General features: G+C 38.3%; 1 protein-coding gene across 1 annotated transcript in view; it reads right to left on the bottom strand.

Annotated features, from left to right (window-relative positions):
* LOC106867634 (multiple epidermal growth factor-like domains protein 6) overlaps positions 1-1052 on the bottom strand; it is a 42213-nt gene extending 41161 nt beyond the window's left edge. The window contains exon 1 of the mRNA XM_014912560.1: positions 949-1052. Within this exon, the coding sequence (XP_014768046.1) occupies positions 949-1045 (97 nt within the window). The 5' untranslated portion in view covers positions 1046-1052. The remainder of the gene's footprint in view (positions 1-948) is intronic.
* Between the last annotated feature and the right edge of the window lie 87 nt (positions 1053-1139).

Here is a 1139-nt window from a genome sequence, read left to right as displayed (position 1 = left end):
TATATATATATAAACATTTGACATGGGCGATTCTTTCTTCTCTTGGGATTCACAGTCCAACGGCTGGGTGGAATTGCGCGAAAAATTACGCAGATGTGTAGAATGACCCGGTGGTGATGCTGGGCTTTGTAATATTTTCATACCTCCCATGGTTACCGAGATAATCTACTATAATAATACTCTTGTGTTTATGAATGAGAAAGGAAGAGGTGGTGTCATACTTGGTAGTGGGATGATGAAAATTGTCCGCGAAAAAATTAATCAAACAGCCTTTCAAATCTGTGTGAATATATGAGTGTGTAAAAGAGGGGATATGTGAATGTGTGTGCGTGTGTGTGTGTGTATGTGTGCGTGTGCGCGCTCAATGGAAGTGGGATGGTTCATCTTTGTTCGCTTAGTATTTGGGTTTATTTTTTGATTTGGTTGAATCTCGGTTGGATAATGCTGACGCTAGGTTTCTTGCATTTTCGAAAAAGACGAAGTGGTCACAGTTGGAACGGCTTTCATGTTAGGTACCCGAGTATCCTTAAAGTAATTCCCGACACGATACGGTGTATAACAAGCATGTACCTTGGAAATTACAGACACAATCCATCCGACAGGCTTCTGTACAGTTTCCGTCTGACCAATTTCACTCAAAACAAATGGGCTGACCAAAAGTTATAAAAGACAACGTTTGCTCAAGAATGTAGGTGTTTTATTTTCAATGACCGCAGAGGGGTCGACCCCACTTTCGTCATTTCCATTGGGCTGGTCCACCTGTTTCTATACAATTAATCTCAGAAAAGAAGTCTTACAAAAGCACCGTTTGACCCAATTAAATTTCTACCAAACCATTTATTCCTGAAAATTCCTGAACTCTTTAAATAATTCCACAGATCAATATATCTGGTTAGTATTTATGAGTGGAATTTTGTGAAAAAGGAGAAAATAGAATTGTATACTTACGGAATAAACATCCTTTTTCTTTATTGCGTTGCTTCCAGCCGTGACAGCATTTATATTTGGTTCGATAACGAGGCTGAAACGTTTCTCGATATGTCATATAATATTGTGTTCTGTAGAAAAAAAGAAGTATATATGTATATATACGCAAACACACATACATATATATACAGGTACCTCTCTCTCTCTCTCTC

The sequence above is a fragment of the Octopus bimaculoides genome, chromosome 3, assembly GCF_001194135.2.
Source record: "Octopus bimaculoides isolate UCB-OBI-ISO-001 chromosome 3, ASM119413v2, whole genome shotgun sequence".
Classification (NCBI taxonomy): Eukaryota; Metazoa; Mollusca; class Cephalopoda; order Octopoda; family Octopodidae; genus Octopus; species Octopus bimaculoides.
This window is presented reverse-complemented; position numbering and strand designations above follow the sequence as displayed.